Below are 27,644 nucleotides of genomic sequence, written 5' to 3'. Positions count from 1 at the left end.
CCTGAGACTATAGAGTGAGTTCCAGGTCAGCCTGGGCTACAGTGAGACCCTACTCTGAGAAAATAATCAAACAAAACTCTGCATACTTATAGCAGTCACATTTTAAAAAAATAATTGTTAAAAATATATTTGATTAAAAATTAAATTTTAAGATGTTATTCCAAAAGATTTAAATTGCTACTGCATTTTATGCTGATTTTGTGTTTTACTGAAGCCCCATTACAAATTATATTATGTAAAATACTATCTGTAATCATTTCCTTTTCTGCTTCTTTTTTAGGCATCACACCTGTGTATCATAATATGTTTGCTTTAATGAGTGAAACAGAAAGAATTTGGTATCCTCCCAACCATGTCTTCCATGTAGATGAGTCAACTAGGCACAGTGTACTCTACAGAATAAGGTACTTTCTCATTTCTCTTTGTGAGTTGGTAAAAGGCAAAGTGGAAGAAATTGTCAGTTGTATACTTTGATTTTTATAATTATTTTTGTTCTGTTGGGATACCATTTTGTGACTTTTGACTATAATTAATATATTTGATAAATAAAGAATGAAAGAGGGGCCTGAAGAAATGGCTTAGTGGCTAAGGCGCTTGCTTGCAAAGCCTAAGGGCCCAGATTTGATTCTCCAGGTCCTAGGTAAGCCAGATGCACATGGTGGCACGTATGTCTGGATTTTGTTTGCAGTGGTTAGAGGACCTGGCATGCCCATTCTCACTCTCCTCTCTCCCTCCCACCCCTCACTCTATCCTAAATAAATAAATAAAAATAAATCTTAAAAAAAAGAATGAAAGAGGACTTTATTAGTAAATTCCTGAATGTTTAGAATATGCTGATTACCAAGGAAAGTAGATGCTTTGTGCAATAAAATGCAGTCTTCCAGATCTTTATAAATGCTTTTAATGTTTAAATGAATGATATATATTTTTTTCTCAGGGTTTGCTTGTAGCCTTAAATTGTAAGTTCTGTTAGTAACTGTATTAGGAACAGACTTGTAAAATTAAGAATTTTACAAAGGGTTTATTAGATTGGCTTACACAGTGGTAGTTCAACAATGGCTGTCTCCACTCAAGCAGCTGAGAACCCAGTAGCTGCTTGTTCATAAGGTTAGATGTCTCAGAAGCCCCTGGCTAAAGGGCTAGATAATTCTTTTTTTTTAAAATTTTATTTATTTATTTATTTATTTGAGAGCAACAGACACAGAGAGAAAGACAGATAGAGGGAGAGAGAGAGAATGGCGCGCCAGGGCTTCCAGCCTCTGCAAACGAACTCCAGACACATGCGCCCCCTTGTGCATCTGGCTAACGTGGGACCTGGGGAACCGAGCCTTGAACCGGGGTCCTTAGGCTTCACAGGCAAGCGCTTAACCGCTAAGCCATCTCTCCAGCCCTAGATAATTCTTAAGAGAGCTGCTGCTCTGATGTCTGCAAAGGATGACAGCAACAGAGTAGATAGACTTACAACAAGAAGCACAGATGTGGTGGTTTGATTCAGGAGTCCCCCATAAACTTAGCTGTTCTGAATGCTGGATTCCCAGCTGATGGAGATTTGGGAATTAATGCCTCCTGGAAGCAGTGCATTGTGGGGGCGGGCATATGGGTGTTATAACCAGTTTCCCCATGCTAGTGTTTGGCACACTCTCCTGTTGTTACTGTCTACCTTATGTTGGCCAGGGGGTGATGCCCACCCTCCATCATTTTCCCCTGCCATTGTTGAGCTTCTCTCTGAGCCTGTAAACCAAAATAAAGCTCTTTTTCCCAGACGCTGCTCTTAGTTGGGTGATTTCTACCAGCAATTCGAACCTGACTGCAACAGTACCGAGGACTGGGGTTGCTGCTAAACACCTGACTGTGTGGCTTTGCCTTTTGGAGCTGATTTTCAAGAGGAATGTGGAAGGATTTGAAACCTTGGCCTAACAGATGCTTTGCAGTGCTCTAAGTACAGCCTGATAGAATATTCTGGTCAGAGTTTAAAGACCTGAATGCAGTAACAACTATGAACTGTGAGGTTTGGCTTATGAGGGTGAGAAAGAGCTTTGCTTGGATTAAGCTAGCAGTTTGTGTGAAAAGCTTGCTGTTATGCCCATGTCCTGAGAAGTTGTACAGGGTTGCTTTGCGTAGAAATGGACTGGTGTGAGTAGAGAGCGATGGCACAGAGAAAAAAATCTTTGGGTTCTAAGCTGCTTCCCTTTCACCTACAAATTGTTTGAGAGATTACAACCATTGAGATTGTCAGCTGACCTGCACTGGGGCAACAGAAAGAATGTAGACTCTTTTGAAGGGGCCTGAGTGCTCAAGGGGTATCCTGTTCAAAGTCTGCTTTATTCCCCCCGGATTAACAAATTCGTACCCTACCTGGTATTGTGGAGTATAAGAAATGCAGGAAAGAGAGGGTCATTGAGTTTGCAACAAGGTCTTGTGTTTTGGAAATGGCCATGGGCAGTGTGAAGCAAGTTTTCTGGATGCCTGCATGGGGACCCCATGGAGCCATGAAGAGGAACTGTGGATTGCAGTGGAGACCCAATGGAGATGCCAGGACCATGAGATGGCTGCCAAGGAGAGCTGCCTGCCCCAGATCAAGTTTTCCAGGACTTTGAGTAGCCTAGCTGGACGGGCAGAATTGGAATTCCAGAGACTTGTTGCTGGTTAGAATTAGTGGCCTTGGAGATTTGTCACTGGCTACAGTTGTTGGACTTGGAGCTACAGAGTTTGGTGTTTGCCCTGTTTTAAGTCATGTATTGCTTGAATATTTCCTTGCTATGGCCAATGCCATATTTTGCAGTGTGAGTGCTTATTCTGTGCCATTTTGGGTTTTTTGAGGTTATTTTTTGGTATTATAGCTCAGTTAAAAGATCTTGGACTGTGGGGTTGTATGAACATCATTGAAATTGATAGAAACTATGGGGTCTTTTAAAGTTGGATGAATGCACAGTATTTTACATCATGGATGGTTATCAGTTTATGTGGCCCAAGGGTGGAATGTGGAGGTTTGATTCAGGTGTCCCTCATAAACTTAGGTGTTCTGAATGCTAGGTTGCCAGCTGATGGAGATTTGGAAGTTAACGCCTCCTGGAGGGAGTGTATTATTGGGGTGAAATCTCATAGTTTTCATTTGCATTTTCCTGATAGTTAGAGATATTGAACATTTTCTTGAGTGTGTGTTAGCCCTTTGTATTTATTCCTCTGAGAACTCCCTATTCAGTTCTCTACCCCATTTTTTGATTAGGGTGTTTGATTTTTTTATTGTCTAGTTGTTTGAGTTCTTTGTAGATTCAAGATATTAGGCCTCTGTCAGTGGTATAGCTGGTGATTACCCATTCTGTGGGTAATCTGTTGGCTCTGTTTATGATATATTTGTCTGTGCAATAGCTTTTTAGCATCATGAGATTCCCATTTCCTAGGATACTGAGGTATTGTTCAGGAAGTCCTTCCCCTCACTTATATACAGTGGAGAGTTCCTCCTATTTTTTCCTCCAGTAGTTGAAGAATTTCAAGTGTTATATTGAAATCTTTAATCCATTTGAAGTTGATTTTTTTATTTTTAAACTTTATTGACAACTTCTATAATTATAGAAAATAAACCATGATAATTTCCTCCTCTCCCCCACTTCCTCTTCACAAATCACTCTCCATCATATCTCCTCCATCATGTCCCTTCAATTAGTCTCTCTTATTTTGAAGCCGTCATATTTTCTTCTAAATATGAGGGTCTTGTATTAGGTAGTAACAGGCACTGTGGGGTCATGGATATCGAGACAAAATTGTGTATGAAAGATTGCATTGTAAGCAGTCCTACCCTTCCTTTGGCTCTTACATTCTTTCTGCCACCTCTTCTGCAGTGGTTGCTGAGCCTTGTAAGGTATGCTAGAGATGTTTCAGTGCTGAGTACTCCTCTGTCACTTATTCTTAGCACTATGGTGCCTTTTGAGTCATCCTAGAAGTCATTGTAATCTCAGTCCGTTCTCTGTTGCACTGTGGACTCGGTTAGGCTGCTTGGGTCACAGGATATGTTGTTCTGATTGTCTGTGATGGATGCTGTGTGGCAGAAGGTTGTATGAGTTCTCCAGTGGTTCTCTGCCTTGGCAGTTGGGGGAGGTCAGGTTATGCAGAATGACTGGAGTTGTTAACTGAACTGCTCAGGGGTCCTGTCTGTGTTCTCCTTCAACAGCTGCTCAGTTGGTTCCTTCTATCTTCACCTTCAGGTTTCTTGTTTTTGCAAGGAAGCTGGTATGTGTGGAAAATCCCTTTACCTGGCTTCTGCTTTTGTGGCTCTGTTCCTGGCCAGGTGGGCACGTTGACCAGAGCCACTGGCACTGGGCAGGATTTTGGCTGGTTTCCTTCTTGCTAGAAGCTCTACATCTCTCCTGCTTACCTATTATGGTTGATAATTACTTATACACCTTCACTTTTTGGTAGAAGAGTATATTTTGCTATTTTTTACACCCCGCCCTGGCTGCTTTGGCGTGGCTACTATGCCACCATCTTACCCGAAAGTCTGGAGTTGATTTTTGTGTATGGTGAGTTGAGTGGATCTAGTTTACCTTTTCTACATGTGGTTATCCAATTTGTCCAACACCATTTGTTGAAGATGCTTTCTCTTTTCTCCAGTCTGCGTTATTGGCATCTTTGTCCAAGATCATGTAGTTGTAATTACTTGACCTAAGGGCTGTGTCTTCACTTTTGTTCCATTGGTCTATATGTCTGTTTTTGTGCCAGTAACATGCTATTTTTGTTACTATGAAGCTTTAGTATAGCATTAGATCAGGTATGATTATATCTCCAGAGGTGTTTCTTTTGCTGGGGATCTGTTTGGATATCCGAGGTCTGCTGCCATCCTGTATGAATTTGAGATAATTTATTTTTTTACCTCTGTGAAGAATGATGCTGTATCTTTTAAGGTATTGCATTAATCTCTTTCTTTCTTTTTGTATAATTGACATTTTCACAATATAAATTCTACCTATCCAGGAGCATGGGAGGTCTTTCCAACTTCTCAAGTCCTCCTCAGTTTCTTTCTTGAGTGTTTTTATGTTTTCATTGTGTAGGTGTTTCACGTTCTTGGTTAGTGTTATCCCAAGGTATTTGACTTTTTGGTGTGGCTATTGAAAATGGTATAGCCTTGCTATTACTTTCTCTGTGTATTTGTCTTTTGCATATAGAAAAGATACTGATTTGGGGTGTTGATTTTGTATCCTGCCATTTTGCTGAAGGAAATAATCACCTTTGGAGTTTTGAGATGGAGACTTTTGGATCATTTGTATATAGGATCATATCATCTGCAAATAGGGTTTATTTGATTTCTTCCTTTCCAATTTGTATCCCTTTTATTTCTTTCTCCTGTCTTATTGCTTAGGCTAGTACCTCTAGTACTATGTTGAAGAGCATTGTTGAGAGTAGGCACCCCTGTCTTGTTCTTGATCTCAATGGGAAATTCTTGAGCCTTTCCCTATTAAATGTTATTTGGGCTTTAGGTGCTTTATATGTAGCCTTTATTGTGTTGCGATATAACCTTCCATGGCTATTTTTCCAGTGTTTTGATCATGAACTGGTGGTGTATTTTGTCAAAGACCTTCTTTTCATCAACTGAGATGATGATGTGTTTCTATTTTTTTGTTTTATTTTTATTTATGTATTTGAGAGAGCCACAGACAGAGAGAGAAAGAGGCAGAGAGAGAGAAAGAGAGGGAGAGGGAGAGAATGGGTGTGCCAGGGCCTCTAGCCACTGCAAACGTCTGGCTAACGTAGGTCCTGGGGAATTGAGCCTGGAACCAGGGTCCTTAGGCTTCACAGGCAAGCGCTTAACCACTAAGCCATCTCTCCAGCCCTAAAGATTTTTTTATATCTTATTTTTATTTATATTTGAGAAAGAGAAAGAGATGGGTGGGGAGAGAAAGAGGCAGATAGAGAGAAAATGGGTTCACTAGGGCCTTTAGCTGCTGCAAGTAAACTCCAGAATCATGTGCCACCTTGGGCCTCTGACTTACATGGGTCCTGGGAAATCAAACCCAGCTGGGTCCTTTAACATTGCAGGCAAGCACCTTAATCACTAAGCCATCCCTCCAGCCCAATCATGTGGTTCTTATGATTAAGTTTATTTATGTGGTGTATTACGTTGACTGATTTCTGTATGTTTAACCATCCCTGCATCCCTGGGATGAATCCTGCTTGATAGAGGTGGATAATGCTTTTGATGTGTTGAATTTGGTTTGCAAGGATTTTGTTCAGTATCTTTGCATCTAAATTCATCAGGTACATAGGCCTATAGTTTTCTTGTTGCATCTCTGGTTTTGGTATTAGGGTGATGCTAGCTTCATAAAAGGAGTTGGGGGGCCGAAGGGGTGGCTTAGCAGTTAAGGCATTTGCCTACAAAGCCAAAGGACCCAGGTTTGTGTCCCCAGGATGCACATAAACCAGATACACAATGGGGCGTACATATTTGGAGTTCATCTGCAGTGGTTGGAGGCCCTGGTACACCCATTTTTTCTCTCTCTCTCTCTCTCTCTCTCTCTCTCTCTCTCTCTCTCTCTCTTCCTCTTTCTCTGTCAAATAAATAAATAAATAAAAATTAAAATTAAAAAAAGGAGTCAGGAGGATTCCCTGGCCTCCAATTTTTGCAACACAGCTTGAGAAAAATTGGTTTCAGTTTTTCAATGAAGGTTTTATAGAACTTGTCTGAGAAGTCATCTGATCCTGGACTTTTCTTGTGGGGGAGGTTGTTGATTACCTTTTCAATCTCCGTGGATGTGATAGGTTTGTTTAGGATATTAATCTGCTATGAGTTTCATTTTGGTATGAGTATGTGGCTAGGAATTCATCCATTTCTTCCCAATTATCTACTTTTGTGGAATAGAGGTTTTTGAAGTATGTCCTGATGATTCTTCTAATTTCACTACTGTCCCTTGTGATCTTTCCTTTTTCATTTCTGATTTTGTTAATTTGAGACTTCTCTCTGTCTCTCTCTCTCTCTCTTTTGCTTTATCACATTGTCCAGGGTTTATCATTGTTGCCTATTTTTTATTTTCTTTGGTTTTTCAAGGTAGGGTCTTGCTCTAGCCCAGGCTGTCCTGGATAGAATTCACTGTGTATTCTCAGGGTGGCCTCGAACTCATGGTTATCCTCCTATCTCTGCCTCCCAAGTGCTGGGATTTTTTGTTTAGTTTTTCAAGAACCAGTTCTTAATTTCAGTGGTTTAAAAAAAATTTTTTTGTTCACTTTTATTTATTTATTTGAGAATGACAGAGAGAGAGAGAGAGAGAGAGAGAGAGAGAGAGAGAGAGAGAGAGGGAGAATGGGTGCAACAGGGCTTCCAGCCACTGCAAATTAACTTCAGAGGTGTGCGCCTCTTTGTGCATCTGGCGAATGTGGGTCCTGGGGAATTCAGCCTCAAACCAGGGTCCTTAGGCTTCACAGGCAAGCGCTTAACCACTAAGCCATCTCTCTAGCCCATTTTTACTGATTTTAAAAATTGTTTTCTTAGTTTTCAGTTCATTTATTTCTGCTCTGATCTTGATTATTTCTTTCTGTCTCCAGCTCTTATGGTTCTGTTCTTTTTGTTTTTCCAATGTCTTTTGGGTAGATAGTTAGGTTATTAATTTGGGATCATTCTGTCTTTGTTATGAAGGCATTTAGTGCTATGAATTTTCCCCTTAGGATTGCCTTCATTTTGTCCCATAAGTTTGGGTAGGTTGTTGTTTCATTGTCATTAAATTCTGGGAATTTTAAAATGTCTTTTTTGATTTCTTCCACAACCCATTCGTTGTTTAAAAGTGTTTTGTTCCATCTCCAGAAGTTGGTGGAGTTCTTGATGTGTCTCTTGTTAATTTCTAGCTTTAAAGCATTGTGGTGTGATATGATGCAGGAAGTTACTTAAGTTTTCCTGACTTTATGGAGGCATGCTTTATGGCCTAATATATGGACTGCTGAGAAGAATGTGTATTCTGTAGATTTGGGTGGGAAGTTCTGTAGATGTCTATTAGGTCTAGTTGGTCTATGGAGTTGTTGAGGTCTATTATTTCCCTGTTGATTTTTTATTTGGATCATTTGCCTATTGATATTAGTGGAGTATTGAAGTCTCTGACTATGATGGTGTTGGAGTTTATTTCTATTTTGTTGTCAAGTAGGTTTTCTTTTATACACTGTGGTGCATTTGTGTTTGGTGTATACAGATTTATGATTGTGATGTTCTCATGATGGATCATTCCCTTGATGAGTAAGAAGTGGCCTTGTTTGTCCTTTTTGATTACTTTTGGTTTGAAGTCTTATTTTATCAGATATTAACATAGCAACACCTGCTTCTTATTTCCATTTGCTTGGTATATAATTTTCCATCCTTTCATCCTGAAGAGGTGTCTATCTTTAGTGCCAAGGTGGGTTTCTTGAAGACAGCAGAGAGAAGGGTCCAGTTTTTTGATCCACCCTGGTAACCTGTGTCTTTTGATGGGTGAGTTAAGACCATTTATATTTAAGGTTTCATTTAATCCCTGCCATGATGAGATGTTTTATGGGGTTTGGTGCTTTCTTGTGTTTTGCACTTTTTGAGCCTGGTCTAGTTTTGTTTATTGTGTTCTTTTTCTTGGCTGTTAATATTGGTTGACTCTTCTATGTGGAGTATTCCATCAAGTATTCTCTGTAGGTTTGGCTTTGTGTTTATATAATCATTTAGTTGACTTTTTTATGAAAAGTTTTTCTTTCACCATCTATTATGAGGGACACTTTTGCTGGGTAGAGTAGCTTGGGTTGGAAGCCATAGATTTTTAGACTTTGAAGTGTTCCATTCCAGGCCCTTCTGGCTTTCAGGGTTTCCACTGAGAAATCTGAAGTAATTCTGATGAGATTGCCTTTGTATGTTGTGAGTTGTTTCTCCTGCTGCTTTTAGCATTCTCTGTTTTCATTGTGAAGAGTTTTAATGATGTTGTGTCTTGGAGAGTTTCTTCTTTGGTTCTGTCTGTTTGGTGTTCTGTGGGCTTTTTGTATCTGGATGGGCTTCTCTTTTGAGAGATTGGGAAATTTTTCTTCAGTAGTTTTGTTGAATATGTTCTCTATGCCTCTGGCTTGGATTTCCTCTTCTAGTATGCCTATGACCCAGTCCTTCATCATTTTAGGGTGCTCCACAATTCTCTCATATTCTGTTTACTTAATTTTTTTTGAACTTAGCAAAGTTTTCAGCCTCCCAATCAATTTCTTTTGTTTTGTCTTCCAGGCCGGAGGTTCTGTTTTCCAAATGAGTAACTCTGTTAGGGGTTCTAAAGATGATTTTATTAGCTCTATTTGATTTTTGGTTTTGTTTTCTGTTGTGGGGTTTGTTTTTTGTTTTTTTTTTTGCATTTTTTGCAACTCTTTTTTTGAGGTACAAATTCAGTTTGAGTTCTGATTTTCTCGATGCTTCCTGGAATTTATTCTTGCATTTTATGAAGTTGTCATTAAGCTTAATCCATTGTTTATTGAGATCTTCCATTTGTTGACTCACTTTCAATTGATTTATGTGTCTTTTGAGGGTTCTAACATTTTCTTCAATCAAGTTAAGCCTACTGTAAAAAGCTGAACGCTCCAAGAGACAATTCTGCTTGATTTCATTGACATGATTATTGGTCTTTTTGATGGTTTGATTCCAGTTCAGCAATTTTTTTGATCAGGGTCTCATTGGTTGTTGTGTTTATATTTTGAGGTTGGATTTCTGTTTATTTCTCTGTGATTTTATCAAAGGCTTCCATTGTGAGACTAGGCATTCTTGCTTGAGATATCTCAGTTTTCTGACTTTTGTTGGCTTTTTTCGCATGTGGTCTACCCATCTTGGGGAAATGGCTTATTCTGTTGTGGAAGAAGCAAGTACTTGTCCTTGTGGGATCTTCAGAGGGTGTTCTTTTTTAAATGTGAACCAGCCTGGTATTCTGGCATACAATGGGGTTATAACCACAGATGTGTGGACTGTGGAGATTGTAGGTACATCAGAGGTACCTGGGGGAACTGGAAGCTCTGGCCTACTCACGTACTTTTCAGCACATGGGGATCATGTGTTGGGGAACCAGGAGCCATTAATTTGGAGAGCCAGTGTTAAGAGGCTCCTACAGTGGCCTTTGCACTCTCTGACTCAGGGAAATAGGGATTTGGTATCCAGGGCTGAATCAGGATACGAAAGAAAAAGGCCTGCTTCCACAGACCACACATAGGGTCCTGGCCTCTCAAGGCAGCAGCAGGGGTACCTGGATGGGGAACTGGGAGGTACCATGAACCAACCAGGAGCTCTGGCCTACTCACTCCTGTGCACACCCTTTAGAGTAGAGAATTCAGGAATTGGGGAGCAGGGCCTCAATAGCTCTATTTGATTTTTGTTTTCTGTTGTATGTGTTTTTTTTTTCTTTTTACATCATTTCCATCTCTTTTTTTAATTTTTTATTTATTTGAGAGTGACAGACAGAGAGAGAAAGAGGCAGATAGAGAGAAAGAGAGAGAGAATGGGTGTGCCAGGGCCTCCAGGCACTGCAAACGAACTCCAGATGTGTGTGCCCCCTTGTGCATCTGGCTAACGTGGGTCCTGGGGAATCGAGCCTCAAACCGGGGTCCTTAGGCTTCACAGGCAAGTGCTTAACCGCTAAGCCATCTCTCCAGCCCCCATCTCTTTTTTGAGGTATGATTTTAGGTTGAAATCTGATTTTCTTGATGCTTTCTAGAATTCATTCTTACATTTGATCATGTCTTTATTAAGCTTAATAAGATGGTTAATTGAGATCCTCTATTTGTTGACTGAACTTCAATTCAGTTATTTCTCTATGAGGCCTCTCTGGTTTTCTTCAATTAAGTTTAGCCTAGTGAAAAAGGTGTGTGCTCTAAGAGATGACTCTGCTCAATTTTTTTTTTTTTTATGTGATTGTTGGTTTTTTTGATGATTTGCTTCCAGTTCAGAAATTCTCTTGATTAGAGTCACATATCTTGTTGTTTTTTCATTTTGGGATTCAATTTCTGTTGTTTTCAATGGAGGCTTCTATTGTTGGACTAGGCATCCTTGGTGAAAATCTCAGTTTTCTGATTTTTTCTTTTTTTTCTTTTCTTTTTTTTTTGCATTGTGTTCTAATCATCTTGAAACAAAATCTGTTTTGTTTTGTTTTGTTTTTTGATGGGGAAGCAAGTATTTGTTGTAGGATTTTAAGTGAGTGTCATCTTTTACATGTGAACCAGATTGGAGTAGGATGGGGTTATAAATGCAGATGTGCAGATTGTGGAGGTTGCAAGTTCATCAAGGGTACCTCTGAAATTGGGAGGTGGGGAATTGGGAGCTCAGGCCTCTTCACTCCACTTGCATGTGCTCTTCAGCACAGGGGAATTGGGGGTTGGGTAGCCAAGAGCCAGGAAGCTGGGGAGCCAGGAACAAAAGACTAGCTCCCACAATAGCCCATGTACCCTTCATCTTGGGGAATTCCACAGTGGCCTGTGCATCCTCTGGCTCAAGGGAACCTTGAGTTGGGGCTGGTCAACCAGAAAGGTAGAGTAAAAGACCCTGCTTCTGCAGCATGCATTTGGGGTCCAGGGCACCCTAAGCCAGCAGCAGGTGCTGGGATCAGGGATATGGGAGGTGGGGAATGAACCAGGAGCTCTGACCTTCTCACTCTTTGCATGTACTCTCCTGGTCAGGGGATCTGGAGTTGGATACTCAGGGCTCTGTGTGTTCTTTATTAATGAGAAGATTTTTGTGTAGTACTTAATGTTGAGCCTATCATTTTATAGGCTTTAACAGGTTTTTCTTGAGATATGATCTCATGTTTCCCAGGCTGTATAACCACTCTCTATTTAGCCAACGATTGCTTTAAATGCTCCTCATTTCATCTCTTGAGAGTTCTGGGATTATAGGAATGCACCACTATATTAGGTTTATATAGTATGTAGGAGGTTGAACTGAGGGCTTTGTGCATGCTAGGCCCTATACCAACTGAGCTACATCCCTATCACTTGACAGAGTCTTAATAAATTTTAGTATTTAAATTTCTTTTTCTTTCCCCCAGCTTGTCTAGAAATATGCAGTTGGATATGTTTGAATTTTCCGATTTCTAATGTGTGATTTTCATTGATTACAAGAAGATCAATTTTTTGTGTAAAAACATTGAAAAGACAAAATTAGTGAGTATCCAGTGACTAATAAGCATACAAATCAGTGGCAATATAATATAGTAAAGAAGTTTCCATTCAAAGCAGCTACAAACCTTAATGATTCAGGATAATTTTAATAAGAAAAATGAGACAGTATGAGTAAACTGGAAACACTTGAACAATATGAAGGATGAAAACATAGTATAGCTGTCCCTCTGTATCTATGGGGCATTTGGCCCCTTGAATATCAGAATCCACCTACTCTCAAGGCAAAAGACTTAAATAAAATTTCTTCAAAGATGACATACAAATATTAATAGGAATTTGAGAAGATGCCTAACATCCTTAGTCTTTAAAAATGTAAATCAAACTCCATGAAGATGTAAAAAATAAAAACAAGAGACAATATCAAATATTGGAGATGATTTGTATTAATGGTAACATACATTATGATTGAGAATGTGAAATGGTATAGTCACTTGAAAAAAGTAGTTTGGCCATTTCTCAAAAAGATAAATACGGGATGGGGAGATGGTTCAATGGTTAAGGTGATTACCTGCAACACCTAAGGACCTGGGTTCAATTCCCCAGTATACAAGTGAAGCCAGATACACAAGGTTGCACATGTTTCTGGAGTTTGCAGTGGCTAGAGACCCTGGTATGCCCATTCTCTCTTTCTATCTGCCTCTTTCTTTCTCTTATTCATAAATAAGTAAATAAATAAAATATTTAAAGACAAGATAGTTACCTAAGTGTATATGTTGAGAAAAAGTAAAAATATGCAGCCATAAAAATTGTATATGACTTCATACCAAATTAGCAAAAAAAGGGAAACAGCTCAAATATCTTTCATGTGTTGAGTAAATAAATAAAATATAGCATATTAATACAATAGGTTATTAACTCAGTAGGGAAAAGGACTAAATTATTTATGCATATTATAATGTGAATGTGGGCTGGAGAGATGGCCTAGTGGTTAAGGCACTTGCCTGCAAAGCCAAAGAACCTAGGTTCAATTCCCCAGGACCCATGTAAGCCAGATGCACATAGTGGCATATGTGTCTCAAGTTCATTTATAGCAGCTGGAGCCCCTGATGTGCCCATTCTCGATCTGCCTCTCTCTCCCTCAAATGAATAAATAAAAATAAAATATTAAAAAATAAATAATGTAGATGAAATTTGAATACATTATACTAAGTGAATGAAACTAGACAAAAGGGTCACATGGCATATGATTTTATATCCATTATTCTGAATATAAAATAAGTATAATAGATGAATATTTTAGTGGTACTTGTAACTAATGGCTAAAAAGGGTGCCTTGGGAATAATTGATAGTGGGTAATAGAGTTAAAATGTTAAATTAGATTGTGGTGATTGTACAGCACAGACTTTACTACAAAACATTGAATTAAGCACTATAAATGGTGGTTTTTATGGTAAGTATCTCCAAACTTTTACTAAAAACTGAATGTACTTATTTTTTATTTTTTTATTTTTCCTATTTTCTATACTTCTATGCTTCCTATGATTTCTTCTACCTTATATTTTGTATTGCCCCCAAGTAGCTCACAGGTTAATTTTACACTTAATTGTGTTCATTTGTTGCTGTTGTTAATTGATAACTTACTTTTGTATTTTAAGACAACATTTTACTATGTAGTCTAGATTGGCCTCAAACACATGATCCTCCTGCCTTAACTTCCTGTGTGATGGGATTATAGATATACCCACTATGCCCTGCTGTCTCTTTTGTGTTTTCTACTTACATTACTTTTAAAAAAATTTTTTGAGGCAAACCCAACTAACCAATCTTTTTTTTTTTTTTTTATGTGAGAAGCAAGAGAGGGAATGAATTGCCATGCCAGGACCTCCAGCTACTATAATCGAACTTCAGGCACATGCTCCATCTTATGCGCATGTACAACCTTGTGCATCTTGTGTCACCTTGTGCATCTGATTAACGGGGATCTGGAGAGTCAAATATAGGTCCTTTGGCTTCACAGGCAAGCGCCTTAACTGCTAAGCCATCTCTCCAGCCCCATTATCTTTTTTTTAATTTATTTGAGAGAAAGAATGAGAATATGGGCATGTCAGGGCCTCCAGCCACTGCAGATGAACTCCAGATGCATGTACTACCTTGCGCTTCTGGCTTATGTTGGTACTAGGGAATAGAATCTGGGTCCTCAGACTTTGCAGGCAAGTGCCTTAATTGCTAAGCCATCTTTCCACCCTACTTCCATTATTTTTCTAGTCTCTTACAGATACCTCTTTGTCCTCACCTGACATTTAACACTGTTAGCTGTGCTTTGTGATATAATAATACTTTTCACTGTGCTGGGTCTAGTTAAATATACTTATGAACTGTGGGGACTAACAGAATGGTTCATTTGTCTTCCAGATTTTACTTTCCTCACTGGTATTGCAGTGGCAGCAACAGAACTTATCGATATGGAATATCTCGTGGGTCTGAAACTCCACTTCTGGATGACTCTGTCATGTCTTACCTTTTTGCTCAGGTATAGTTACATTAATCATAGTCATAAGTGCATTAAATTGTAAATATCTTCATGTGTATCATATTTCTTAACCAGAATAAACTTTATGTGGGAAAATTCTAACTTGCCCAGAAAAAATATAGCACAAGATAAATGGGATAACCATTATAATTTTAGAGAGAACTTAATAGGTATAGGCCCTCTTATAGCCCACAATTGGTGGGAGCTTGTAATGGTGAGTGGGCTCATGTTTGGATATGGTTTTGACTTGTTTCCCAGCTCCAGCTTTGGGATCCATTCCACTGAGCAGATCAGTTAGCCAAATCAAGAGCAGTTGGTTTCCCACCATGGCTGTGCACCACTATTGCACTTGGGGGAGAGCATCATGTCAGCTTGTTTGCTGCTGAGTCGCTTAGACCATGAGTTGCTTAGACAGATGTTGGTCATTTTCCCCTAGTTGCTCATGTAGCACCTTCTGGCACTAGACAAGCTAAACTGTCTGGGGACTGACTCTTTAGCCAGGTCACTCCATGTTCCATACCAACAGCATATGGTGACTTCAGCAGTACAGTCTTACCACTAATCTTTGGTGGGTCATCAAGTACTCTGACAGAAATCTATCATTTTTTGGGAAACCTTGTAGGTCTCTCTGATCAACAGCTCACTGTAGATGTTAGCCACATGCTGGTACTGGGAGTTACAGGTCAGTGCCAAAGAAAAGAAGGAAAAAAAAATAGATAATATGAAAGAGAGAGAAGAGGGAGAGCAAGAGAGACAGAGCGTGAGAGCGAGCGTAAGAAATAGGGGAAGATTAAGGTCAGTCTCCATCTTCATCTTCCCAGGGCCTTGTGATTCAGGTTTCCCTCTAAGGACCTGATGGAGGTTTGACCATTTAGTTTGTCTTTTAGGATATAGAATTTTATGGTACCATTGCCATTTGGGTCCAGTTTTATTTCCCCCACCCTTACCAACCCCTCCTACTCCACCCACCCTACTGTTCGGTCCTCAGGATGCTTATTAGGTATGTCAGCATCTCGGGCAGATTCAGGTTAGGAGCGGAAGATGACTATGTGATGATTATCTTTCTGTGATTGGGTGAGTTCATTGAGAATGATCTGTTCCAGGTTCAACCATTTTTCTTCAAATTTCATTGTGTCATTTTTCCTTACTGCTGTGTAGAATTCCATCATGTAGATATACCACATCTTGGTTATCCATTTGTTTAATGATGGATATCTGGGTTGATTCTAGCTCTTAGCTATTATGAATTGATCAGCTAAATAATAATAATAATAATAATAATAATAATAATTATTATTATTATTATTATTTTGGTTTTTTGAGGTAGGGTCTCACTCTAGCCCCGGCTGACCTGGAATTCACTATGGAGTCTCAGGGTGGCCTTGAACTCACAGCAGTCCTCCTACCTCTGCCTCCCGAGTGCTGGGATTAAAGGCATGCGCCACCACGCCCAGCTCAAATTATTATTATTATTATTTTTTCTCAGTTTTTATTAACATTTTCCATGATTATAAAAAATATCCCATGGTAATACCCTCCCTCCCCCCCACTTTCATAATCAAATTATTATTTTTAAAATATCCTGTAAAACTTAAACCAGGTGGTGTACACTGATAATTTCACTGCTTTCAAGGTGGAGGAAGGATCAGAAGCCAGCCTGACCTACATGAGACCTTATCTCACAAAAACAAACAAAAAGTTTCTATAAAACTTTTATTTCATAAGATAAAGTATCACATCAAAAGAAGACAGATACATACATAAAATTTACCTAGTTTGAAACCTTGGTTAAACTTTGGTTTTGGGGTAACATGACTCTTGTCTTTTCTTTCAGGTAAATTGGTGTTACTTACTGTATTTATATTATTGGCCTTCTTTTCTGTTTCCTATTGTGTGTTCTATCTGATTTTATCCATATTCTTAAAACAATCAGGTCAAAATCTTTGAACTTCTGCCTTTTAATTTCTATAATTTTAATAACAGACTTAATCAAGTTACATTTTTTAGATTTAGTGTCTAATGTTTCCTGTATTAGATCCTTATTGTCATATATCTGAGCTACATAGCAGCCTTAAAGAGTTTATTTTCTTCCTGTACATCTACTATTGTTGTGCTGGTGGAAAAGACGTAGTGAGACAGATACTTTAGGAAACAGTTGCCATTGCTTCTAGAATCAAGTCTTTCAACAGTACCTGCAGCCTGACTAGCCAAACTATTTTATATCTCTGGGCATGCCCTTTTTTAAAAAAAAAATTTTATTTCTTCCATATCCTTGCTATGTTTTGTGTTGACCAAAAAGGTCTTCATTTGTAAAAACTACAGAAGTTTTAAATCTTTCATTAAACCTCCCTTAATTATCCCAATTGGGTACAATTTTAATTGTCTCTAAGTTTCTAAAGTAGCACTTTCTATGAATATCTAGTATTATAATTATTTGTTTTTATGTTTAGATTCCAAGGTACATTTTAGTCCTTTTTATGGCCGAGATCCCATCTTATGTTTCTTCTGTATCCAAGACAAACTCAATGTAATGCCTTTATCATAAATCAAACTCAGTACACATTTAATTAAAATCTATTTTAAATTAGGGATTTTCATGTTCTGAAGATAAAACTGGAAAATATATACAATGAAATAGGCACAGAAGAAATTGATTTATGCCTTTAAGTATACAAGTTTTAGAAATCTTATTATAGGCTAAAGCACAATCATAAATTAAATATGCTGCTGAAACACAAGATGAAATATTTTCTTCTGAATTTTTATTTCCTTCAGTGGCGGCATGATTTTGTGCATGGATGGATAAAAGTACCTGTGACTCATGAAACACAGGAGGAATGTCTTGGGATGGCAGTATTAGATATGATGAGAATAGCCAAAGAAAAGGATCAAACACCACTGGCTATCTATAACTCTATCAGGTAACTTTTTCTGTATGTCCATACAATAAGATCAAATAATTAAGAGTTTAATTCTGTATGCAAAACTATATTCACATTAAATGTTATAATACTAAATCAATTTTATAAAAGAACATTTAGCTTAATGATTCTTTTTCACACACAAATTAAATATTCTTATGTTTGCATTTAAAATTGACATTGCATAATATAGAAGTAAAATTCACAATAGTGAAATAAAATTTAGTTTCTTATTTCTACTATATCGAATGGCAAATTTAAGATTAATACCTCAAGTAGAAAGAAAAACTGCAGAAGAAAAGGAAGCATTTGGACTGGGGATATGGCTTAGTGATTAAAGCTAGTTTGTAAGTCCTGCTAACCCTGAGTTTGATTCCCCAGCACCCATGTAAAGGCAGACACACAATTGGGCACATGCCTCTGAAGTTGATTTTCCTTGGCAAGAGGCCCTGGGATACCAGTACACTCTGTCTTTCTCAAATAAAAAAAAATTTTTTTAAGGAGAAACATTTTGTATTTTAAAGTTTTTACATAATTTACTTACACTTCTGTTTGCCCTCACATTAGATTTTATAATAAAAATTGTAGGAGTAAACTCTTTTCTTGCAAATAAACATAATCAGCGTGGAGAAATTAGTGAAAGAGTTATAACACTGCAGAAAATAATAGCTATCTAGTATCTGGTATTTCATTCACTTATTCCAACAAGGATAGTTAAGTTCAGAAGAATGAAAAGAATTCCTGAAGGGACAATTTTTTAGAGTAGATTCTCAAATTGTGTAATTAATCTTGGTTAATATTTTTCTAATTATATTCATATTTCACTTGCATTATAATCTCCTGAAGTGCATGTTAAATTTGATAATTCCTAGGCTATAACCCAAGAGATCTAGATTCAATAAATCTAAGGGGAAGCCACTACTATGGAATTTTGTACATGCTTCAGAGAGTTTTTATACAAGTGATCCAAACTTACCATTCTCCCATATCATCTGCATATTGGGTTTTGGTAATCTGACAAATAAAATTTTTTTAAAAATATACTCTTACATACTAACTTTATCAGCTATGAAATTCAGCTAGCAAACATACACATAGCTAGATCAGAATGTTTTTATTTTCTTAGTTCAGAGGTTTAATATTATATATTTCACACATTGTATACTTACTAAATGAAAAGGTTAAGAATATGAATTTGCCAGGCATGGTGGCACACGCCTTTAATCCCAGAACTCAGGAGGCAGAAGTAGTAGGATTGCCATGCGTTTGAGGCCACCTGAGACTCCATAGTGAATTCCAGGTCAGCCTGGGCTAGAGTGAGACCTTACCTCGAAAAACCAAAAAAAAAAAAAAAAAAAAAAAAAGAATATGAATGTGATTGCTCTCTCCCCTTTTATTTTGAAATTGACCTCCCAAAAGTGACTTCAGTCACTCTTTTGCTGAGTACCTTCAAAACAGTTATATACCCCATGTGTAGAAGATCAGATCCTTGGTTCTGTTGTAGTCAGCTTCTCATTGCTGAGTTGAACATCAAACCAGACTCAGTTTATGGGGGGAAAGGATTAACTTCACGCTTACAGATCCAGGGAAAGTTTTATCAATGGCAGAATAAGTTGGCTCCCTTTCACAGATACAAGCAGAGAGAAGTCACCAACAGCTAGCACCACCAGCAAGCCACAAGCATGAACCAGACTTCAAATTGCTGTCTACATCCTTGGGCTGGAATTCAGATCCACCCTCCCTCAAACCCCTCCCCCCCAGTAGGGATCTGCCTGCTAGGGGCTCAAGTAGGAAGTCTAATCAATAATTTCTGAGTCTGTGGGCCCATACAAGTTGTCACATTAAAACTGCTGCATTCTGCCTCTGGTCCTCACAGACCCATGACCATATCACACTGCAAATTATATTCAGTCCAAATTTAAAAGTCCTATAAGTTTTACCAATTTTAAGACTGTTCCAAAGTCCCAAGTCTCATGTGAGATTCAAGACTGTCTCTGAACTTTAACTCTTGTAAATTCAAAACAAGCTATATACTTCCAACACATAATGGCACAGAGTAAACATTTCCATTGAAATAACACATAACAAGGAGAGACTGGACACATGCAGCATCAGTAACCATCAGGTAAACATTAACATATACAGTTCCAGTATGACATTCTTAACCAGTGACTGACAGTCTCTGGGATTTCTGTTTCTGCCCTGCCAGGTGGGCTGAGTAGCCAGGGGAAATTTTTCATCCTGAGCCAACAGCGCTCCATAGTAGCCTTTGCACAGTCCTGCTTAATCCAAAACAATTTTGGGTCTCCACTGCAAACCACGGTCTATCTTTCAATGGCCTGTTTAGTCTTCAGTATGGGGACTTTTCCCTATTTCACAATGCCACATCTCAGCAGTGGCTTCTGGAACCTTGTGTACTTCATGGTCCATTTCCATACATTTTTCATGCTTCCAAAATTTCATGCAGCTAATTTGTTAACCCAAGGAGAAAAGAATCATCAACTTGCAGAGTAGGTTTCTTCCATTCAAGTCATCTCCTTTTAAAATAGTTTGCATTCCTATTCATTCAACCTTTCCTGAGTGGACTTCACTCTCAGATATCTTTGCTATTATTTTATGTAAAGCAGTTGGCCCACCCTTAATTGGGGTAATCTGTTTAACAATAACAGCTTTAGCAACCTAAAATCAGTCTCTCTGTTAGTAACTTTAAACTTGTTTGAATTTTTCATACTTTAAATTATATACCATTCAGTTCTATACCTTCTGCCACATATAATAGTCCATTACTTTTAAATTTAACCTTGATCAAACTCTCTGGGCATGGACAGCAGAGGACAGCCAACCTTTATGCCAGTATCCCAATTCCAACCATGTTCTCTCCTGTCTTCACCTTTGAAAGTTCATAAGCCAACATAATTCTCTCTTTGTTTAGCATTTTCAAACTGTCTCCAGAATAGTCTGTTAGGTTTGTCTTACTGCTCTCTAAGGCTCTTGCAGTTCCAAGTTGTATTTCTCCAGTACACTAGTTCCAAAAGACCAAAACCCACATTATCAGATTCATCATAGCAACATCCTACCCTTCTGGTACCAAATTCTGTTGTAATCAGCTCCTCGTTGATGAGATGAATATCCAACTAGGCATAGTTTATGAGAGGAAAGGATTTATTTCAAGCTTTCAGATCCAGAGGAAGTTCCATTAATGGCAGAAGAAGCTGGCTTCCTTTCATAGATGCAAGTGGAGGGAAATCACCCATGAGTCAGCACCACCAGCAAGCAGCAAGCACGAACCACCAGATCTCAAACGGCTCTTTCCACACCTTTGGTCTAGAATTCAGATTGGCCCCCAAACACATCTTAGGACTGGATAACAAGATCTGCACAGTGATACTCCCCCACCACCTGTAGCAGGGATCTTCCTGCTAGGGTCTCAAGTGGGAAGTTTAATCAAAAACACCTGAGTCTACGGAGGCCATAGAAAATATTCTCAAACTACTACAGTTTTTAAGCATTTGTGGCTTTATTTCCAGATACCTTGTTAGGCTGTAACACTGGGGAGTAGGCTATAAAGTCTGATTTCAGAAACTTACTTGGGAATCTTTATGTTTAAGTCCAAAGAAAAACCAAAATATTTCTGTTTTCCACAAAAGACTTGAGCTTTATTAACATACAGGCAAATACTCCTTAAATATTACTTTATTTATTCATTTGTTCATTTACTCAACAACCATATATTGCGTATTTGCTGTATGCCAGGTCATAGAAGAACACAGTTGAAGAAAGAGTATTTTAGTTGTTGGTAGAAACCTAAATAATTGAAGGGAACACAGTTAAACAGAAACTTGGAACCATTGAAGGTGAACATGTTAAGTATAAATCCTGCTTTTGAGAGTATGATTTTTTTTTAAATTAAAAAAATATTTACTTGAGAGAGAGAGAGAGAGAGAGAGAGAGGCAGAGGCAGATAGAAAATAGGAGTGCCAAGGCCTCTAGCCACTACAAACAAACTCTGGACATATGTGCCACCTTGTGCATCTGCCTTTACAGGGTACTGGGGAATCAAACCTGGGTCCTCTGGCTTTGTAGGAAAGTGCTTTAACCACTAAGCCATCTCTCTAGCAATATGATCTTTTTAAGAAAAATATTCATTTATTTGAGAGAGAGAGAGATAAACATTGAGAGAATGGGTTTACCAGGGCCTCTTGCTACTATAAATGAACTCCACATGCTTGCACCATTTTATGCTTCTGGCTTTATTGGGGAATCAAAGTCAGGTCATCAGGCTTTGTATGCAAACACCTTTAACCACTGAGCCATCTCCCTGGGCTGAAAATATGATCTTACCAAAATCTTGACACAGTATCCCTGTGTACAGTGTTTTCTCTCTTTCACTTTCTCTCTCTCTGTGGTGAATGCATGTGTGTGTACATGTGGACACATGTGTTTGTAGTTGTACATGCATGTGTATGTCTGTGTGTGTGCGCGCACACATGTGGACGTGGAGGTCAGAAGTTATCAACAATTGTCTTCCTTATTTGCTTTTATTTAATTTCTTAAATATTTTTGTTTATTTATTTATTTGAAAGAGAGAGGGGGGGAATGTACATCTGGCTTATGTGGGTCCTGGGGAATTAAGCCTTGAGCTAGGGGCCTGAAGCTTCACAGGCAAGCACTTAACCACTAAGCCATCTCTCCAGCCCCTCATTTGCTTTTTATTTACTGAGAAAGGACTTCTCACTTAAGCCCAGAACTTGTCACTGATTCAGCTAATCTAGCTAGCCAGCTTGTCCTAGGGATCCTCTACTTCTGCCTCCTGAGCAATGGGATTACAGAGAGCTACAATGCTCACCTAGTATTTATGAGAGGGCTAAGATAAACTCTGGCAAGTGCTTTATGAACTGAGTCTTCTCTTTGTCCCTGATTGTGGTTTATATGAGGTTAGAAATCATTTTTTCCCTACATTGTTTAATGTCATAAACCCAATGAAAATTTATTTTTATTATTATTTGGCTTTGTGCGACAAGGTTTCATGTAGCCCAGGCTGGCATCAAAACTCATTATGTAGACATGAATGAACTCCTGGTCCTTCTGAATACCTCCTGAGTGCTAGAATTTCTGGCACATACTAGCATACCTACCCAATGAATACTTTCTAATTTCATGTCTCTTAATTCTCTCAACCCATATACTAAACCAGAATATAAGCATGTCTACAAAATTTTGCATCCCTTTTTTCAGTTTTACTAATATATTGGAAGAAATAGATCTCCTGATGGTCTTTTCATACCATATGTGTGTGTGTATTTTGATCATATTAATAAATGAATAATAAAAAATAAGCAAGTTAGTAAAAAATATAAAAGAGACTTGCACAGAAAATTTGTATGGGCTATCAAAATGAATAATACATATATGCAAAAAGTTTAATATCTTTACTTCTCAGGGTATTGAAATAAAATCCAGTAAGCTATCAATAGACAATCAACAGAATCAACAAACCTTTTTAGAATAACAAAATTAAGGCATGGTGGATATATTGGACAGCTTGAATTTTCATAAATTATTGAACAAAGGGGAAATTGTTAGTATACTAAAACTGTCACTAGGCATAAATAACTCCATTCCTAAAACAATCCAAATTTCTACCAATAAAATGAATTTAAAATTTGAGATAAATCACACAATGCAATACTACCTAACAAAAAAGAATGAATGTATATATGTATAAGTGGATGTTCAGTTATCAAGCTAAGTATAATAATATAGATGTAAAAAATGTACACTATTCATTATATGAAGCTCATGAACAGATAATTAAATGACAGAGAAATCAGAATGGTGGGTAAAATCAAGGGATATGGTGATAATTTAGTAGTGGAGTTGAGGGAGGAGTTGACGCAGAAGTATAGGGGCTACAGTATCCTTCACCTCTTCTCACTTGGGGAGTGCTGAAAGAGGGTCTTTGTGGGGAGGGTGTTAGGGAACTCATGATTGTAGTTGGATGTATAATTGGTGGTGTATGTGTGGTTGTGGGGTGTTTGTATGTGGCATACATACATGTTGCAATGTTGTATCCCGTGAATGTGCAGGGACCAGAGGAGAACATCAGGTATCTTTATCCATCACTTACCTTCATGTTTCCTTGAAAAAGAGTTGCCAGTAGTTCCAAATCTTAAGATTTTTTTTTTTTTTCACAAGCTCCAATGATTCTGCAGTTTCTGCTCCCCGTAGAACTGGGGTTAGAGGCATGCACATCCATATGCAGTTGTTTAAATGGCTGCTGGAAAGTTGAACTCAGTCTCAGGGCCCCCTCAGGCCCTCATGCTTAGCTCTTAATCACTGAGCCATCTCTTCAGCCCCTTGAAGAACTTGTGAGACATCAACATTAAATGTAACTCATTGACTTAACTTATATAGATGGGCCTGGAGCTTAGCAATGTGGGTGAGAGATAGAAATAAGGGAGTAGAGTATCCAAAAAGAAGATTATGAATAAGCAGAGAGATTATGGTTAAATCTTGAAGAATTACAACATTTAATCATAGGATATAAAGGACAATAAACCCAAAAAGGAGGATTGGGAAGTACTAACCAGAAATGTGAATAAAATCTAAGAAGAGAGTTGTAAGGAAAAAATGGTCAGCCATGTTGAGTGCTGCTGAGAAGTTGCAGGTCGAGGGTACAAGAAGATGTGGTGTTAGCAGCATGGGCTCTAGTAAAAGACTTTTCTTTTGCAATGATTAAATAAAAAACACTTAGGACTGAGTTGAATAAATAATGAAAAGTAAGAAAATGGAAATTACTGCATAAACTCTCACAAAAGGCCAAATTATGCTTTATCTGGAGGGAGATGTAGAATCAAGAGATTTTTGTGTTTTAGATGGGACAGTTGTTAGTTTTTTTTTTTTTTAATGTGTGGGTAGAAGAGAAATAAATACAGAGTGAGACTAAGTGAGTTTGTATTAGAGGAATGGAGAGAGTTTGGATAAATACATGTTAAAGGAACAGCTTTAGGTGGTAGCTATATACCTCTTCATTACATTAGTAGAAAGGAGAAGAAAATTAGCACAGATGTGTGTAGATTTAGTAGCAGACATATTAAAAGATTCCTATGTAGAAAGTATTTTCTTCCACCTAATGAGGGGGTTAAGACATTTGTTGAGAAAAATGTGAGGAATAATGTTGCTGAGGTTTGAGATGGAAGAAAGGCTTGTCACTTTGAGGAAATTGAAGGCTTGAAATAGCTATGGAGTTTGGGAATATCATTTAAACAGAGATACCATAAAAGTGATTGCATGCGGTTGTGGTGGTGCACGCCTTTGATCCCAGCACTCAGGAGGCAGAGGTAGGAAGATCACCATGAGTTCAAGGTTACTCTGATATGACAGTGAATTCCAGATCAGCCTGGGCCTAGAGTGAGACCCTACCTCGGGGGAAAAAAAAAAAAAGTGCTGGCCATGGTCCAGCATTCAGGAGGCAGAAGTAGGAGGATTGCTGTGAATTCCAGGCCACCCTGAGACTACATAATGAATTCCAGGCCAGCTTGAGCTAGAGTGAGACCCTACCTGGAACCCCCCTAGCCCCCCCAAAAAATGATTGCAGTGATGAGCCTACTAGAAACCACAACCCAGTTGCCCTGTAAACTGCTTCCTCTAGAAGCTTTGGTTATTTGATTTTAAAACTCAAAGTTCCTCCAGGAGCTTTATATATAGAGAAGGGTATATTCAGTGATAATGCTGCTAACAACCAGATCCGTAAAAAACTAAATAAAACATTCTGATTTCTTTAAATTCGTTTATAACTTTGCTGATATCCAAGTATAAATACTCAATGTACTCAGACTATGCTGGCTCTTAATTCAGAATTAGGATCAATGGTAACTCTTCACTATTCACATGTAAGTCAGTATCTTCAAAGACATAGGTGTAGAAAAATGGAAAACAAAATTTAAAAACATTAAAAAGGTATGATTTGAGTGTTTACTAGCTATAACATAAAATTTAATTATAAAATTATGTACTTTGGATTGACTGCTTAGCAATCAGCTAAAACTTTCTTAAATAAGAGGTACCTAGTGAAAGCCATCTCTAGAATACCACTGGTGGTAAACAGGCCCAGAATGGTAACAATAAGTGATAACCTGGAGCAGTGCTCACATACTGTGAGAGCGAAGGCATGGGCTCCTAACTAAGTTGTGAGACAAGGACCAGATAAGTTTCCTTGATTTGATGATATTTAAGAGGAAAACTGTAGTGAGAGCTAACTTTTTAGGGGATTGGATAATATGAGACAGATTAGCATATAGAAAGGCATGGGATTTTTATATAGTTGCACTAAATTAATAAAACTTTGTAAGAAGGAGAGAAATGAATTATCTTCATTCTTGAGGCTTTTTCACTTAAAAATGGAAGTATAGCTGGGTGTGGTGGTGCACACCTTTAATCCCAGCACTTGGGAGGCAGAGGTAAGAAGATCGCTATGAGTTCAAGGCCACCCTGAGACTACATAGTGAATTCCAAGTCACCTCTGAGCTAGAGCAAGATCCTACCTTGGAAAACCATTAAAAAAAAAAAAAAAAAGGAAGTATAGAATTATCAGAACATTTCCAAAAGGAATTGTTTTGACCAAAATGGAGTTATTAGGAGTTGGTGATGCTAGCTTAACTGAACAATGTAGATTAAAGTATGATCTAGAGAGATGGCTTAGTGGTTAAGGTATTTGTCAACAAAGCCAAAGGACCCAGGTTTGATTCCCCAGTAACCCACATAAAGCTAGATGCACAAGGTGGCACATGCATCTGGAATATGTTTGCAATGGTTGGAGGTCCTGGGATGCCCATTTTCTCTATCTACCACCTCCCATCAAATACATCAATAATTTTTTATTTATTTGATAGAGAGTGAGAGAGGGAAAGAGGCAGACAGAGAAAGAGAGAGAGAGAGAGAGAGAGAGAGAGAGGCACACTAGGGCCTCCAGCCACTTCAAACAAACTCCAGATGCATGTGCCACCTTGTGCTTCTGGCTTATGTGTGTCCTGGGGAATCTAACCAAGGTCCTTTGGTTTACCAGGCAAATGCCTTAACTGCTAAACCATCTCTCTAGGCCTTAATATTTTTTTGAAAAAAATAAAAAGGTATGCTTACAATATAAACCATAATTCAACCAAATACAGCAATTTCTGGAATTAAGAGGAATTTTGGAGCATTGAATTATTAAAAATAATTGTATCACAGCCATAAATGACAAAAATATCAATCATCTTGGAGATTTTAGGTAATTATGAGATTTAGTGTTCATTATTTTATAGACAGAACATTTCACTAGGGGAAGAAAACTAACAAGTGCTATTCTAAACTATATGTAAATTAAAAGAATTGACATATATATATATTCAATGAAAATTTAAGGTTCTCCTCTGTGGATGGTAGTTATGACAGATTTCTTAACTGTCTTGTAGACCATAACCTGTTGTGAAAAAGGATACAAATCTTTCAATTTGTTTGAGCTTTATCTCCATCTTTTGTTTTGTTTTTCCATGTGTGCTCATCTCTAGCTACAAGACATTCTTACCAAAATGTGTCCGAGCAAAGATCCAAGACTATCATATTTTGACAAGAAAGCGAATAAGGTACAGATTTCGCAGATTTATTCAGCAGTTCAGTCAATGTAAAGCCACTGCCAGAAACTTGAAACTTAAGTATCTTATAAATCTGGAAACTCTTCAGTCTGCCTTCTACACAGAGCAATTTGAAGTAAAAGAATCTGGAAGAGCTCCTTCAGGTGAGGAGATTTTTGCAACCATTATAATAACTGGAAACGGTGGAATTCAGTGGTCAAGAGGGAAACATAAAGAAAGTGAGACACTGACAGCACAGGTAATCCTCAATGATATATTCTTGTTCTTTGTTAAGTAAAATGGTGATAGAAATATTCATATATGAAAACTGTCAATAAAAAGTTTAAAAAGTAAAAAATGTGGAAATATGATTTTGTACTTCTCCCACTGATACAAGTGGAAGTTTTAACCATGTGACATCATTAAGGTTATATATATAGGTCTTATCTCACTGTCCTTAGTTGTTTTCAGTTTATTTAATTTTATGCCCAAACAATACTTTCTCATTGTTTCAG

General features: G+C 38.0%; 1 protein-coding gene across 1 annotated transcript in view; it reads left to right on the top strand.

Moving 5' to 3' along the window:
* The window catches only part of Jak2 (Janus kinase 2), a 102,531-nt gene that overhangs the window by 24,684 nt on the left and 50,203 nt on the right, over positions 1-27,644 (top strand). The window contains exons 3-6 of the mRNA XM_045153281.1: positions 281-404; positions 14,480-14,597; positions 17,373-17,518; positions 27,067-27,388. Of these exons, the coding sequence (XP_045009216.1) occupies positions 281-404; positions 14,480-14,597; positions 17,373-17,518; positions 27,067-27,388 (710 nt within the window). The remainder of the gene's footprint in view (positions 1-280; positions 405-14,479; positions 14,598-17,372; positions 17,519-27,066; positions 27,389-27,644) is intronic.

Source organism: Jaculus jaculus, chromosome 1 (assembly GCF_020740685.1).
Source record: "Jaculus jaculus isolate mJacJac1 chromosome 1, mJacJac1.mat.Y.cur, whole genome shotgun sequence".
NCBI lineage: Eukaryota > Metazoa > Chordata > Mammalia > Rodentia > Dipodidae > Jaculus > Jaculus jaculus.
This window is presented reverse-complemented; position numbering and strand designations above follow the sequence as displayed.